We start from the raw sequence: 12,193 nt of genomic DNA on the forward strand, positions 1-12,193 counted from the left end.
GATGTCCTGGCGAGTGTAGCTCCAACCTCCTACTCCCTCTCTCTCTCTCTCTCTGTGCACTCCAACCCCTCTACACTAAATGAAGACCTGTAGCATTTCTCAGAGTACACTTTAATGCATTAGAAGTTATTTAATTCCTCCCACACCTGAGTGGAGCTGACCTCATCCCGATGCCCATTTGGACAAACAGGTCTGAGATTGCTGCTTGATTGGCTCAGCTGAGCAGTTACCCACATTCCACCACTGCATTGCGCAGGAGAGGTAACGCCAGCTGAAAGTATCCCAACCCAACTGTCAAAGCAAGGCTCCTTGCATCCGCAGTGACTCCATTCTTCCAGGACCTATCATGGCACCAGGGGTTTTGACACCTTGACCTATAAATGTAAGCCTTTAAGCCTTTTTTACTGGTTTCCATCTTAACTGCCTTTTGACAGTAGCAGGGTTCTCTGGAATTGTGTTACAAACATCACAGCACAAATTGAGCTTATACACTGGATCATGCTTACAGCTTTGACTAAGTGCTTAAGTCATACCCTCTTTGACCCAGTGATTAAATCATACCCTCTTTGACTCAAACTCATTTCTGCATGTTTTCCATGCATTTCTTTATATCTTGCACATCTACATGTGGAGAGTGGGTTCACACGGATTGTTCTGTACAAATATCCAGGTCAATGATCACATGGCCAAAAGCAAACTCAGTTTCCATGTCTGTTTCATACATTCATCACATTGGATCACATCCAGGCCTGTTCTATATCACACAACCCTCTGAACACCCTTAGGCTTAGCAAAAAGGGGCTTCCCTCCAACATGCAACTCCATAGCCTCCTAAAGAAACCACTGCTGCTTTACTAGGAGATAAAGAGAACAGTATAATGAAATTACCTTCTCACTTGTTTGCTGGAATACTAAAACTTGCCCCCATGAGTTTAAGTACAGTTGTACTCAAGTTTCCTGTTTTCTCTACAGAACATAAAATAATATTGTCTTAGGGTATCGAGTAGCTCACAGTAGCTCATAACACATTTTAGGAGGAAAATTGTTACTGAGGTATTGCCGTTCAACAGGATTTAATTTAACCACCAAGCATTTCCATTCAGATAAAATTACACTGCGGGTCCAAACCAGCAATGCTTGAAGGAAGCACATAAATTGTATGGACAATTGTGGCTCTAGTTAATGAAGCAACACTACCCCCTACTGGTTGAATACGGTACTGTGTGGTTTTTATGATCTAAATATTCATCAAGTAAAACAATAGACAATTTATTTGTAAATTACTGGTTTCTGAAACATGTAAAACAAGTTTTGATAACCTCAAAGACAAAAAAATTAATACACTGCACAGGTACAATGTAATTAAAAGCAGGACTGACAGCATAATGCAAAGTCCAAGTATGAGTCACTGTAGTGCAACTTTGTATCTGTGCATTATAATACGTGTTTATAAGCCAGAAGGAGATAAACAACTTTGTGGCATGAAATGCACATTTACAGGCATTTTATAGAAGTCATTTTTACTTTACTCAAATATTTCTGAAAACACTTTTTGCCTCTTCCTCAAGTTGAGATTTCCATCCTCTCAGCATTAGGAGTCCAAATGGCTTCATATGTACACGACTCAGTTCTGAACGTAACCCAAACACCATGTACAGATCTCTTGACTGCCTCAGTCTCTAATACATTACAAATGCTTCATCTGTCATGCCTGGAGTGCATTATCTCTTCAGGATACTATTAATTGCATTAAGTTCTTCACTGGAGAGAGGAGACAGGTTGTATCCCTGGAGTTCAGACTTTCCTGTAGGACAGAAAAATGACAAATAACGAACACTGCTGTGTAATACTGTGTTAATACTAATGAGAAAACAATAGATTTATGAAGAAGAGTCGGTGAGCATGAATATGTAAGCTATACAGTATACTCACAATTCTACTTTCAAAAATAAAATATAGGCAAACAAACACGTAATGTAATGAATGCAAAAACATGCCTAATTTGTTCCTAGCAATTTTTTTTATTTAAACAATCATTAAAACGGTTAATGAACGTCAACAATCAGAACGTTGAAATACCTTGCAGGTCATTGAGACTACTGACTTTTGCTTTTAGACGTTTTCGAAGGTCATTTATTTCCCGGTCAAGCTGCTCTTGGTCTGTTAATAAGATGTTTCACAATGAATACAGATTACTTCTGTTAGAGCAGGACAGCATGACGTAAAATCATTGGATCACTTACCTTTCTGAATCATGGCTTTTGTATTTTCCGTGGAAAATTTAATGAACATATTTCCAAAGCAAACTTTCACTTTGTCTGAGAAAAACAGACGGAAAATGCAGCTATTGTGGGAGGAATTAAACGGAGATGCGCGAATTTAACTGCAGAATAAGAACCTTTCTATAATATGGTTTAAATTAGGTAAATCGTACCTTTCTGAGAAGTCATGTCAGTAGATCGTAAAGCATTCAGCGCTTCGCGGTTTCTGTTTCTTCTTGCGTCCAGATCTATGATCTGTGTTACATGAGACAGCGGGGACGTTAGCTAAGCTAGCTAGCGTTAACTTTAGGTCTGATGATTTCAGATGATTAGCGTGACGTTCATTACATGAATCATGCAGTGAACGACCATATATGATCATGTACCTGTTGTTTGTCGGCGAGTATATCTTCGGCTGCTATTTCCACCTCCATGAGATATTCTATCATTCGCTGGGAATCCATCATGATCTACTGAGACTGTGAGCGCCCTGCAAAATATGTCCGGCTGTCCACGGAAACAAGAATACTGTAAGATTTGTTCCGACATTGCTCCAGCTCTCTAAAATGACAGGCTATTAGAGTTGATTTGTTAATTTATAGAACATTTCTATTTGAGTCAAATAGAAATGATGAGGGGACACTTTTTTTTGACTGAAGGGGCCATTTACGGGGAGGGGGAGTGGTGGCGACGAACGGGGGGGGGGGGGGGGGGGGGTGAGTGGCGAACGTATTTGGGCATCTGCTATCTGTTTATTGTTGCCGTGGAGGCAGCCTCGTCTTGAGATCGCGGTGCGCGATTTCAAAATAAAAGCGGATAGCGCGATTGAAAAAAAAAATCCATTAAAAAATATATATAAAAAATAATTTCAAAACAGCTCGCTATGTGAGTATGGGGGTTATAGAATTTTAAGTATACAGAAATAAATTCGTTATCATTGTTCTTGAGTCTTCCCTGTTGAATTTACAGTGCACATATATTTGGAATGATCTTCCTAAATGCGTACGGGACTCTGACACAGTAACAATCTTTAAGTGTAGGTTGAAAACCCACTTATTTAGTTTAGCGTTTGAAAATTAATATCCCCCCTTAGATAAAGGTACAGATCCAGGGGTTCACAGGCAAAGGGTTTTATGGTAGATTGGGGCGCTGGTGCTGTCATCCTGTCACTGCTCGTGGTCACTCAAGTTTGTTGACAGTGCAGTGGACGGATGCCATTGTCTCAGGTTGCCCCCAAGCCTGTGTTACCTTCTGGTAATGCCTTTTTTTTTTAGCTAGGCTGTAATAGTTTAACTTAATGCCGGAGTTGCTGCCACACTCCAGAAATGTTTATAATTTCACCTGTCCTGTATATGTCCCCATGCAGCGCTAATTTTCCCTGTTTCATTTCTCCACATGGCTGCCCGCCGGCTTGAGGAATAATGAGATGAGGAGACCAGCGATCCATCCTGGGCCAGCCACCTCCTGCCAAACCGGATGCCTACACCATGATGGACATTATTACATCTTTTTCCTTTTCTTACTCTTCTTTCTGTATAAATTGTGGTTGTTGTCATGGTGACCGGTGTCGGCCAGAGGAGGATGGGTTCCCCCCCTGAGTCTTGGTTCCTCTCAAGGTTTCTTCCTCATGCAAAAAACTAGGGAGTTTTTCCTTGCCACTGTCGCCTTTGGCTTGCTCACTGGGGGCTAGGACCCGGCACTTGTAAAGCTGCTTTGTGACAACAACTGTTGTAAAAAGCGCTATATAAATAAAATTTGATTGATTGATTGATATTCCACCGATTCAATTATTAATCTAGATATTTATTATATGTAACTATGTTTGAGCATCTTAACTTACGACAAATTAAATGAGAGCACTACAGACATTCATTTATTTAGCTGATATATGTACAATATACTTTCTCCATGTCAGAAAAAAAAAATTGAGTACAAAGCACATCAATATAAATACTAATAGTATATACTATTATTCATAGTACAGGCAAACTTTACATTCATTTTTGTGTTACAGTACAGTGCAGAATAATGTGAGGTATTGTGTTTTACTGTATAAAACTGCCCATAAAATAGATGACGTATTATAACAATTTAGAAATACGGATTTTTAATCACACTGTTCCAAATAGAAGTCTAAGGAAAATCATTTTAGAAGAGTTATTAATAAAGACAAACTGTAGTTTCTTGAAGCTGCCTTTGATGTGTGCATCCCATAATTCACCTGACTAAACACTTGACCTTCATAAGTAAACAAAAGTAAAGAAATAAAAACATGACAATATAGATTAATTCTAAAGGAAAAAAACATGTAAAACACATTTTAATAAATTTTAACTATATTTACAAAATAACAAAATCACAAACAATTCAAAGATAAAGTGCTGTACATGGTAAACAGATTATGGAATATATGAGATTTTTGATGTTATGTTATTACAAACTCTACATGTTTCTGTTTCCCAGTAGGTTTACGTGTGACTACTGAACTATGGACTATGGAGTCTATGGAACTTTGCAGTTCACCTGAACCTGTAGCACCTGGTGACTGTGGGCGTGATCTTGTATTCTGTGGTGGTTTATGCACTGTGTTCCCAGCCCTGGCCTTCATATCCCCGCAGGACCGACTCCGCCCCTCTCCCTCGACGTGGCCCCTCCTCCTCAAAGCACCCACCTCCAGGCTTGTAGCGCTGGAAACACCCTGAGCGCCACACAGGGAGGCGGCTGGGTTCCGAATGTTTCCGATGGCCTGCATGCGCTTCAGGTGACTGCTGGTGTCCAACGGGTCGCTGAGTCTGTGATGACGAGGCGCTGGTGCGTGCTCAACCTGACGAGTCCGAGTCTCGCTACTGCTCCTCCTGGATGGTCCGGTGGCTCTCCCCCTCACCTCCGGGAGGGGGCTCAAGTGGGAGGAGCGAGGGTGGATGCGTGAGTGGCAGGCGGAGTCGGCCATACGATGGTGGTTCCTGCAGCTAAGGCAGGCGCTGCTGGGCGGCGTGTCGGACAGGGAGGAGAGCAAGGCGAGGGGGAAGGCACGTGGGCAGTGCAGGATGCTCTTTGGGGTGCTGAGGTTGCAGTGAGCCGTGGCCTGGGGCCGATGGAAGCCGCCGGACGTGGACCCGGTCTGCCCGCTGCTCTCCTCCAGCACCGTCTGGATCTGGTGCCACTCCAGCCGCAGCAGCCGGTCCAGGTACCGCTCCAGATGGCTGGCAGGCCTGGGCCGGGCCACGCCGCGCCCGTCCGTGTTCAGGTACACGGCCAGCTGCTGAAGGCTCCAGGAGTTGAAGGGTGGTGGAAGAAAGTCAGGGTAACCTTCACGGGGGGGACGTCGTTGGCCCGGACATGGAGGCGGCGAGGCCTGGAAGTCACAGCGGTCGAGGGCTTCCGCCTGGAGGTGGAGCTGTGGAGGGCTGGTGATGGATGGAGGCTCCGGGAATCTCTCCGTGTCAGACAGGTCGCTGTCGCCATCTGTGTCCTCAGTTCCTGGGACACATACACAGACCGCACCTTCACTGGGGGGCAGGGCCTCTGACGGCTCCCGCCGTGGGGCGGGCGCAGACATGAGGGAGAGTGGAGAAGAGCCCGTAAGGCCCTCCGGCTCGGTGGCGACATTCGTGCTCCTTGCACTACTGCACCGTGTCTTCTTCCTGAGACTTCTCTCCCTTGGTGCTTTCAAGGACGGCTGAGATTTTGGTTTAGTGGCGAGTTCTCTGGGGTTGCTAAAGAACAATGTGTCATGTTAAAAGACTGAAATATGCACCAGTACACACAGAAATCATAACAATATAAAATAATGATGAATAAATGCAACATCTTACAAAACTGTAGCTGTGATGACAACTGAAGCCCGATCAGTTCCTCTTATCTGTAATCCCTACTGACACAAGAAAAACTATTAAATAGCCATGATTACAATAATTCATCATTAATAATACTAATACTATATAGACTTATCTCACAGATCAACAAATGGATGTAAATAGCACGTGTGCATTTACAGAACCATTATTACATTTTCCATTTGCATACTTATTCTGATCATGCCTAAACTTTAACGTAAACACACTCACGTTCTCGACTGCCATATTTCCATCTTTTTCGGGAATTCGAGGGGTGTTTGTGCTTCTCCGATCTCTAGTAAAACAAAAACAGTCAGCCTCGACAGTGGGCATCTACGGTACTGCAAATGTCCAGAGAAGAACTCAGGTGGGTGTGCCACAACACATACATTAACGGCCAGCTTACTTACCCATAGCAGAAACAATGGAGCGAGTTACAATTTCTTACCGTGAGGCATTTCTTGAGATTTTCGTCTTGGGCCGACTGTGCGACGTAAGATTATTGTGGCCACTGTGTATAACCCATTCCTGCTGTACTGTCCTCATCGTTAACGGTTATTACAAGAGGCACCATATTATACTGTTTTTACGCACAAATTTTATTTTCTTTAATACATTATATGTAAATAACCGGGCTTGTTTGCTTGTGCCCAGGTCGTGCTGTTACACCCACCATTCATTAACATTTTCTGTCATCAATCCCTGTAATCTGTTCGACAGCTTCAGACGGCACAGAACCTTGTATGGCTGGGATAAATAATTCAGCAGCGACCAGATCGTCTGTCAGTAATGAGACGGTAACACGATGCCGAATAATCTAGGTGGTTTGTTTCGTAATCAATTTCGTTTAGTAATAATACCGCATTCGACTGACTGATTTTCCATAGACCCAAATTAATTTTTTCACACGCGCCGTAATCCAGTTGTTGGTGGGCGGGATTCTGTTTGTACTGTGAGCCGCGTGGACTCATGGGAAATGTAGTAATATAAATCCGCTCAGCTATTTTGCAACTGAACATGTACAACGTTTTTAACTGATTTCCCAATAATGGTGCTAGGAACATGTAGCGAACCGCCATACAGACGTGTGCGCGTGCATTATTTATAGAAACGGCCGCAAAACGCGCTTTTCTTCTCGCCAGCTGAGAGGTCTGTGGTCTAAAAATAAACCATATCGACAGCCGTTGGAAGTACACCTCCAGTGGGATCCATATCTAAATGTCAGAGGTGGCCATGCCTTTGTACAGCCGAAGCCAAAACATAGGTGACTTGAATGTTTTTCTTTTTTAATGTATGTGTAATAAATACAATAATTTTATGACTATCAGCGCATATCGGTGATCAACGATGGCCACAGATACAAGCAGCTGACGATTCACGTGGCAAAACGTGAACGTGGACACATCCAGTCATACGAGAAGAGTCTGCAACTCTTCAAGGTCTGAGTATGTCAATTTACCTGCTTTTTTATTCGGTAGGTTTTATCAGTCCTTATACAATTCTTAATGGGAACGTGAAAGGTGCCATATTTGTCAGTTGTGATTTTCACCTCAATCGAAATTTGTCCTCCGCATTTACCCATCTATGCAATTAGAACACACACTAGTGATTACCAGGGGGATGTGGTCAGGGGCGGACTGGCATACATTACTACCGGGGATTTCACCCGGTAGGCCAATGGGTTAGTGGGCCGCCGGTGGTTTAACTCAGCCCGTGGAGGAGCCATTACCGCGCACTGCGGCCCCGGCCCGTAGTCACGCTGCTGTTTAACGGTGTTATTACCTCCCCCGCTCCAGTCAGACAAACCTGCTCAGCGCGGCCGCGGACTGAGCCTGTAAACACATGAACGAGTTGGACCGGGCCGCGGGCTGACGGTAGGCAGCGGAGATCAGAAAAAAAACCAACTTGTCCCAGAATATCCGTGCCGGACTACGAAAACATACAGCAGCTGTGTCACTTTAATACAAGTAGTTACGAACTGGAAAAGCCTTGTCCATACTAACGCCACATTAATTATATCTCCCTGTTTGACAAGTCAAGAGAGAGACGCCAGTTAGTTAGCACGGACACTGCTGAGGGTCTAACTCATCATGTGATCCCTCCGCGACACGGTTGACACTACTGAAACGTGAAAAAAATAAGTCCGCATTGTTGTAAAGATGGAGCAGTCTAAGCCAGGGTCTAAACAAACTACGAAACGTAAAGGTGGCGCTGAAAGAGGAAAAAAGAAAAGCTGCAGAGGTTACACACTGAGTGAACAATGTAGGTTTCAGTAGCTTTCCAGTTGTTTTTCCCCTGTATTTTGTCAGGGTCAAGTCGTTAAGTTTGTTAGTTATTTTGTTATGCCACTATGTGGCTTTGTAATCATATTATTGCTGGAAGTAATATTGTCCATATGACAATAAAAGCTGTCATATACACTACGTGCCATGTATAGATTCATATGCAGTGTGTGTGTGTGTAGCCCGGCGCCCGGGGAACAGTTGGGGATAGGTGCCTTGCTCAAGGGCACCTCAGTCATGTCTCGAACCTACGACCCTCCGGTCACAAGACCGGTTCCCTAACCACCAGACAATGACTGCCCTATCCCAGTTGTTATGCAACATAAATTGCATTACATCTCACTTATGTATATAAATTACTGTGTATGGATTGACTATTCCTGACGTCTTTGTTAAATGGTTTTTGAAAAAAAGACATTAGCCCTCCTCTCATTTTAGGTGACCTTCGGAAGCTGCCCTGTATGCACCAAATCAGATTTTCAGATTTTTCTCCTTCTTCCAAATATGCAAACAGTAAATAATACTGACGTCAATAAATGAGAGTTTAAATGATTTGAAAACACTAATGAAGCCCCTTTTATCGCAAAGCTCTGGTGAAGCATGTCAGAGTCTGGCAGGAAGCCCTGTCCAGGGGAGCCCTGTCCAGGGGAGCCGGAGGTGACAGTGCAGTTGACCAGCGGCAACAGCAAAGGGTCGAGGCCTGCAAGGACATTCCACCTGCAGCACACATTTGACCCTCAGCCCCTTCAGAGGAGGTCTGTGGCGATACGCCCCCCAAGCCCCCGCACAGCTCCGCCGAGAGAGAGGCCCACCCGCCAGAGTTTCTCCTGTGAGCCCGAGCCCCAGCCCATCATAAGGAGGAGGAGTCGCTCCTTGCCCCCCTCCACTGAGAAGAAGGCCCACGACATCCTCCATGTCCGCTTTGTGGACTCCCTCGGCCTGGAGCTGGAACGTGTGAAGCTTTTCGAGGCCGGCGAGGACCCTACGGTTCCAGCTCACGTCATGTGCCGGCTGCTGGCTAGCTCCGAGCTCGCCTCCGGGAAGAGCCTGGAGCTGTCCTTACCCTACATCCAGCCATCCTTCCCCGAGAACATGGCGGGCGAACCCAGCTTCCTGGCGCGACTGTGCTGTCAACGCGTCTGTCTTGAGAATGTCTACTGCTCTGAGCTGGGCGTCATTGGCTCAGTGCAGGTGCTGAACCTGGCATTCGAGAAAGAGGTCACAGTACATTATTCATTCACAGACTGGAAGAGCGCTAATGAATCAAAAGCGTGCTGGGCGTCTACCGTGCACAGGGGCGGAGGTGAGCCGGAATCGGATGTGTTTCGCTTTCGTTTGCCCGTGCCGGCGTTCATCCTCCAACCTAATGCCACCCTGCAGTTCGCCATCTGCTTTCGGGTCCTTGGAGAGGAATTCTGGGACAATAATGACGGACACAATTACAAACTGGTCTGCCGCACCTACAAGCTTATTGTGCCCAAAGAATGCGAGGCAAGCATGGTGCACTTCATGTGAACTACCACAAGGTGATGCTATGAATTCAACAATAGAGTACGTACTAACTCATTTCAGGAAGAAAAACGTTTTAATTCTGTAATAAATTATTAAGATCCTTAAGACCTTAAGCATCTTGTCTTGCCATCGAACAATTGTTCCCTGAATATAATCTATAACTATATAGTTTATTTTATGGATTAAGGGCAAGGACATAGATTTGCTCTTGACTTTGTCACCGACATCCATGCTAATTCTATGGCCTTGGTTTAGGGTTAAAGGTTAAAGGTTAGCCTTGTAGGTTACGGTTATGCTTTTCTTTTTAATCTGTATAATGCCTTAATCTGGCTTGCTTGATGTAATTTACAAATCATAAGCTGACTCAGCAGAAAGGTTTCTCTTTTTAAATAACTATATCTCCATATGCCTCCCCCTCCACACACACACACACACACACACACACACACCTTAAATTCACACAAGGCTTCGGGCCCTGACTCTGTGTCCTCTGCCACCTTGACACACTGTTCTGATGAGCTGGGCCCAGTCTTCACGGGAATCTTCAACTCTTGCCTGGAGTCATGCCATGTCCCAGCCTGTTTCAAGTCCTCCATCATCGTCCCTGTCCCCAAGAAACCACACGCCACAGGACTTAATGACTACAGGCCTGTGGCCCTGACGTCCGTAGTCATGAAGACCTTTGAACGTCTGGTTTTATCCCACCTCAAGTCCATCACCAACCCCCTTCTGGACCCCCTGCAGTTTGCCTACAGGGCCAACAGGTCCGTAGATGATGCCATAAATCTGGCCCTCCACTTCATCCTGCAGCATCTGGACTCCCCAGGAACCTACGTTAGGATCCTGTTTGTGGATTTCAGCTCTGCATTCAATACTATCCTTCCCACTCTGCTCCAGGACAAGCTCTCTCTGCTTCATGTGCCCGACTCCACCTGCAGGTGGATCACAGACTTCCTCACGGACCGCAGTCAGCGAGTACGGCTGGGGAAGATTGTCTCGAACACGCGGACTTTAAGCACAGGATCTCCCCAGGGCTGTGTACTTTCCCCTCTGCTCTTCTCCCTGTACACCAACTGCTGCACCTCCATCCATGACTCTGTCTAACTGATTAAGTTTGCGGACGACACCACCCTCACTGGACTCATCTCAGACGGTGATGAGTTTGCCTACAGGAAGGAGGTGGACCGGCTGGTGACCTGGTGCAGTAACAGCAACTGAACATCAGCTCCCTCATCAAGAAGGCCCAGCAGAGGGTGTACTTTCTGCGGCAGCTGAGGAAAGCCAAACTGCCGGCCCATCTGGTGGTACAGTTCTACACGGCCATCATTGAGTCCATCCTCAGCTCCTCCATCACGGTGTGGTATACTGGGGCTACTGCCAGGGACAGACAAAGGCTGCAGTGCATTATGTGCTCCTCTGAGAAGGTGACAGCCTGCAGCCTCCCATCTCTCCAAGACCTGTACGTCTCCAGGACGGTGGGGAGAGCAGATCGGATCATAGCTGATCCTTCTCACCCCGCACACGGACTATTTGATCCACTCCCCTCTGGAAGGAGGCTTCGGTCCATTCAGACCAGAACCTCCCGCCACAGGGTTTCTTTCCCTCTGCCATTGGACTCAAGAACAGTATATAATCATGTCACTTATCTCCCACAACCCTGCCTTGGTCACTTTACTTGGAATGCACTACTCCACATGCACTGCTGTATATAGTACTGTTGTTGTACATTGCCCTTTGTATTTTTATTCATTTTATTAATTCTATATATATTTCCCTACTTTACTTGTTTTTATGTTGCACCTTCATGCCGAAGCAAATTCCTAGTCTGTGAACCCTGTTCATTGACAATGGCAATAAAACTTTTTCTGATTCTGATTCTGATTAAGTTGTGTTTCCTTGTGAGATGAGTAGGTGAATCCATCCTGTCTCAGCTCTCTCACTCATGACTCCTGACCCAGTTTCATTATGCCTCGCTGTCTGGCTTCGCTTCGCTTTTGAGCTGATCACAGAAAGCCACAAGAGTGAATTACACCTAGAAATGTAATGGTGACTATCCCAGCATGCTTTTCTGCCTCCTAGAACCTAACTGGACGAGACATGATTTAAGAGCAAAACCTCACTTTCCTTGACCAGACCTTTATGTGAGAATAACAATATCACTTCACCAGTATACACAGCTTGGTTGTGATTAACAAGCTCAGATCCTCACCTTCAGTGTGTCCTTACAGCACAGTGGTTCTGGACCTCTGCCATGTGCTCATATCACCCTTCTGGCAACCTGATGCACAGTGGAACCGTTTGT

At 45.3% G+C, this 12,193-nt stretch overlaps 3 protein-coding genes across 5 annotated transcripts; 1 reads left to right on the forward strand and 2 right to left on the reverse strand.

The window, feature by feature from the left end:
- Nucleotides 1-1,056: 1,056 nt before the first annotated feature.
- On the reverse strand, nucleotides 1,057-2,885 carry pdrg1 (p53 and DNA-damage regulated 1). Its single transcript, XM_077022005.1, has 5 exons — nucleotides 2,648-2,885; nucleotides 2,435-2,516; nucleotides 2,244-2,318; nucleotides 2,080-2,160; nucleotides 1,057-1,804 (listed from the first exon to the last, which is right to left on the reverse strand). Exons 1-5 carry the CDS (start codon nucleotides 2,726-2,728, stop codon nucleotides 1,722-1,724), a joined length of 402 nt encoding a protein of 133 aa, XP_076878120.1. The 5' UTR covers nucleotides 2,729-2,885; the 3' UTR covers nucleotides 1,057-1,721.
- Nucleotides 2,886-4,118: 1,233 nt separating this feature from the next.
- Nucleotides 4,119-6,693, reverse strand: fam217bb (family with sequence similarity 217 member Bb). Its single transcript, XM_077006898.1, has 4 exons — nucleotides 6,546-6,693; nucleotides 6,329-6,392; nucleotides 6,077-6,132; nucleotides 4,119-5,977 (listed from the first exon to the last, which is right to left on the reverse strand). Exons 1-4 carry the CDS (start codon nucleotides 6,641-6,643, stop codon nucleotides 4,687-4,689), a joined length of 1,509 nt encoding a protein of 502 aa, XP_076863013.1. The 5' UTR covers nucleotides 6,644-6,693; the 3' UTR covers nucleotides 4,119-4,686.
- Nucleotides 6,694-7,188: 495 nt separating this feature from the next.
- Nucleotides 7,189-11,782, forward strand: ppp1r3db (protein phosphatase 1, regulatory subunit 3Db). 3 transcript variants are annotated; one of them, XM_077006927.1, is made up of 3 exons: nucleotides 7,189-7,324; nucleotides 7,426-7,536; nucleotides 8,968-11,782. In XM_077006927.1, exon 3 carries the CDS (start codon nucleotides 8,980-8,982, stop codon nucleotides 9,892-9,894), a length of 915 nt encoding a protein of 304 aa, XP_076863042.1. In that variant the 5' UTR covers nucleotides 7,189-7,324; nucleotides 7,426-7,536; nucleotides 8,968-8,979; the 3' UTR covers nucleotides 9,895-11,782. The 3 variants fall into 3 exon arrangements, with proteins under 3 accessions (XP_076863042.1, XP_076863033.1, XP_076863024.1); XM_077006918.1 differs by lacking the exon at nucleotides 7,189-7,324 and having other exon boundaries at nucleotides 7,416-7,542; XM_077006909.1 differs by lacking the exon at nucleotides 7,189-7,324 and having other exon boundaries at nucleotides 7,450-7,571.
- The last annotated feature ends 411 nt before the right edge of the window (nucleotides 11,783-12,193 follow it).

The sequence above is a fragment of the Brachyhypopomus gauderio genome, chromosome 1, assembly GCF_052324685.1.
Source record: "Brachyhypopomus gauderio isolate BG-103 chromosome 1, BGAUD_0.2, whole genome shotgun sequence".
NCBI lineage: Eukaryota > Metazoa > Chordata > Actinopteri > Gymnotiformes > Hypopomidae > Brachyhypopomus > Brachyhypopomus gauderio.

Excerpts from the sequence above, each read along its gene's own strand:
- pdrg1 (XM_077022005.1), bottom strand. The coding sequence starts at position 2,728 with ATGATGGATTCCCAGCGAATGATAGAATATCTCATGGAGGTGGAAATA. Across the intron at positions 2,161-2,243 it reads AAAAGCCATGATTCAGAAAG|ACCAAGAGCAGCTTGACCGG; the intron begins GTAAGTGATCCA and ends TCTTATTAACAG. Across the intron at positions 1,805-2,079 it reads TAGTCTCAATGACCTGCAAG|GAAAGTCTGAACTCCAGGGA; the intron begins GTATTTCAACGT and ends TCTGTCCTACAG.
- fam217bb (XM_077006898.1), bottom strand. The coding sequence starts at position 6,643 with ATGAGGACAGTACAGCAGGAATGGGTTATACACAGTGGCCACAATAAT. Across the intron at positions 6,393-6,545 it reads ATCTCAAGAAATGCCTCACG|AGATCGGAGAAGCACAAACA; the intron begins GTAAGAAATTGT and ends TTGTTTTACTAG. Across the intron at positions 6,133-6,328 it reads GAAATATGGCAGTCGAGAAC|GGATTACAGATAAGAGGAAC; the intron begins GTGAGTGTGTTT and ends TTGTGTCAGTAG.
- ppp1r3db (XM_077006927.1), top strand. The coding sequence starts at position 8,980 with ATGTCAGAGTCTGGCAGGAAGCCCTGTCCAGGGGAGCCCTGTCCAGGG.